The following is a 2905-nucleotide window of genomic DNA, read 5'->3' on the forward strand; positions in this document are numbered from 1 at the left end:
ACGCCGCCGGGCTGGGAGCCGGCGGCCGATGCGCCCTGGTGCCCCTACAAGGTGCTGCCCGAGGGCCCCGAGGCGGACGGCGGGCGCCTGTGCTTCCGCAGCCCCGCGCGCGGCTTCCGCTGCCAGGCACCCGGCTGCGCGGCGCACGCTTCGGCCGGCCACCTGCTGCGCGCCAGCGTCCTGCGCAATCGCAGCGTGCTGCTGCAGTGGCGCCTGCCGCCGGCCGAGGCGCGCCGCGTGCGCGCCTTCGCGCTCAACTGCTCGTGGCGCGGCGCCTACACGCGTTTCCCGTGCGAGCGCGTTCTGCTGGGCGCCTCCTGCCGCGACTACCTGCTGCCCGACGTGCACGACGGCGTGCGCTACCGCCTGTGCCTGCAGCCGCTGCCGGTGCGCGCCGATCCCGCCGCTCCTGAGTCCTCCGGGCCCACCGAGTGCGTGGAGTTCGCCGCCGAGCCTGCCGGCATGCGGGAAATCGTGGTGGCCATGACGGCGGTGGGCGGCTCCATCTGCGTCATGCTCGTGGTCATCTGCCTGCTGGTGGCATACATCACCGAGAACCTCATGCACCCGGCCTTCGGGCGCCCGGGCTTGCGCAGGCAGCCCTGATGCTGGAGGCGGCCCGTCACTGGGGCTCTGCCTGCCGACAGGTGCGCGGGAGGCCCCAGGCCCCTTCGCCCGCTCTCTTCTTTTCGCTCCTGCTCCTTCCTTAGGATCTTAACGCAAGGCCCGCTGGTGATGGACAGGGCACTGGCGGCTGGCGACGGGGCCTTGGAGTCGTCGCACTACTTTCCAAGCTGGGCCTCCACCTCCCAGAATCCAGCTCAGGACTGGCCCTTGGACTTGGGCGGGGGTGCCAGCCGAATCCAGGGCTCTTCCTGCTCTCCAGAGGCCTTTTTAGAGGCCGCCAGGACATATAGAGCCCCTTCTAGCAAGAGCCATTGGCACCCCGGGGTCGTCACCCTGCACCTCCATCCTGTGCCAAGTTGGAAGCCCAGGCTATTGTCACTGCTTGGTCACTGTGCGCTTTGCTAGTTCGAGGCCCCTTTGGAGCCCGTCCGTCGTCTCTCCACCCATCCCACTGGGCTTAGGTTAGCTTCGTGCCTTAGTATATCAGGCCCACTGCGGGTGCCAGCCACCCGTCCCGTGCTGTCCAAGGGGGTCTGTGGCCCTGAGACTGGCCAGAGCCCCCCTGGGACCTCCTTCAAGCTTTGCAGGAGCGTCAGCAAGCAGCGTTCTGTGGCGTGTTCCTACGTGGGTGTCTGACAACCTGGGACCCCTGCTATAGTTCAGGCAGGGCCTGGTGTCCAGCTGCCCCAGGGGTGAGTGTTCTCTGACCTTGGGGGAAGCTGACGGTTCTCCAGGGCTGGGTGCCACCTGTTACTTTGCGTGTGCTGCCTCTGTTGAGGACTTTCCATGGCGAGTGGGGGCTGGGGGCTGGGAAGAGGGAACCCGGCCTGAAAAGTCAGTGTCGGGTCCAGAGGGCAGCATAGATGCCAGCCTTGCCCAGGTGAACCTTCCACTGTGGTTTCCATGCTGAGCCTCAACCACAGCATGGCGGACAGCACCCCCTCACCTCCTCCCTGTGCAGGGGGCCAGGAGCCAGGACCTGCCAGCGATGCTGCTGCCCACCCACCCAGTGTGGACTGAAGGCTGGCCTTGTCTCTCCAGGCAGACCTAAGCACTCCTGGCCAAGATTGCTTCCTGTGCTGACCACCTGGAAATGCCGAGCACCAACAGGGGTGCAGCCTGTCAGCTCTCCGTGAGCTCCTGACTGACCACCCTGGACCCAGCCCTCTGGAGTCACTGTGGCTAACCCCTCCCACCCTCACCCCAGCAGCCCCAGGCCCTCGCTGGTGCCCCCGCAGCGTGTGCTCCTACCTCTGTCTGCTCTGCCCGCCCTGGCATGGCGCTGGTCAGGCATAAGCCTGGTGCCAGTGTCTAAATGTCCATCGTTCTTAGACTACAACCACCGTCTGTGTGCTTATTTGGGAGGTGGGAGGGAAGGGTGCTGCTGGGGGAGGGTGCAGGGACGGGCAGGCCCCTCTCTCTCCAGCTCCTCCAGGGCCCTGGACCCTTTGTGTGCTCAGGTAGAGCCAGCCCCAGTGGGTGCACAGGCGCCCTGCCCTTGCAGCCTCTGGCAGAAGGATAGGGGAGGTGTCCGCCCCCCACCATCAGACCTTGGGAAAGCATTTTCTGGGCTTGTGGTGTGGGTGTGGGTGTGGGGGGGATGGCACCTGCTACAGTTAGAAATAGCACAGTCTCACCGGTGAGCCGCTTGAGCTGGGACAAGCAGCAATTAGGCTACTCCAGGAAGGGCCCCCTCCTTGGCCTGGGCCCCCATGCAGTGCTAGAGCTGGGGGTGGAGGGGACATCGGGTAACAGTAGGGCTCCTGTGTGTATCTTGCACTAGGTCACCGCCCACCCTCTGGATGGGCCTTCCTCCACCTCAGCTGTCCTTGAGATCCTGGAGCCTGGGGTGACCCTGAGGAGCAAAAACAAAAGTGGGGGTGGGGCAGGCTCTGGAGTGACTCATCTTCGGGAGGGGGGTGAGGGGGCGTTGCCATGCGTCTAGAAGGCTGGGGGCTGGAGTGGGTGGGGTTCTACTTCCAGTAGCCAGATGGGATCCTGGCTGCTTGGGAGCCTGTGCCTTGTTGCCACCCCAGTCCACATGTGAAGGGCAGTCAGATATCTTCCACAGGATGTAAGTGGGAGCCCCTGGCAGCCCCTGTCTGAGGTCCCCCAGGACGTCTGTCCTCTAGCTGCACGGTGCAATTGGGTTCCAGAGCTTGGGCCACCTTGATGTTCCCTGAGGCCTGCCCTCCCCGCTACCTGATCTGGGGCCCCTATTGTGGGTCAGAGCCACAGGCCTGTCCTCTCAGCCCATAGATAGGGTGGTCAGCACTGA

General features: G+C 65.1%; 1 protein-coding gene across 1 annotated transcript; it reads left to right on the forward strand.

The window, feature by feature from the left end:
* FNDC10 (fibronectin type III domain containing 10) lies at positions 1 to 1966 on the forward strand (the record flags this gene model as incomplete). Its single annotated transcript, XM_019658440.1, has 1 exon — positions 1 to 1966. A coding segment is annotated over one exon (606 nt), but the record flags the coding sequence as incomplete, so codon positions are not given.
* Positions 1967 to 2905: the final 939 nt, after the last annotated feature.

This window comes from Hipposideros armiger, unplaced genomic scaffold, assembly GCF_001890085.2.
Source record: "Hipposideros armiger isolate ML-2016 unplaced genomic scaffold, ASM189008v1 scaffold_284, whole genome shotgun sequence".
Taxonomy (NCBI): Eukaryota; Metazoa; Chordata; class Mammalia; order Chiroptera; family Hipposideridae; genus Hipposideros; species Hipposideros armiger.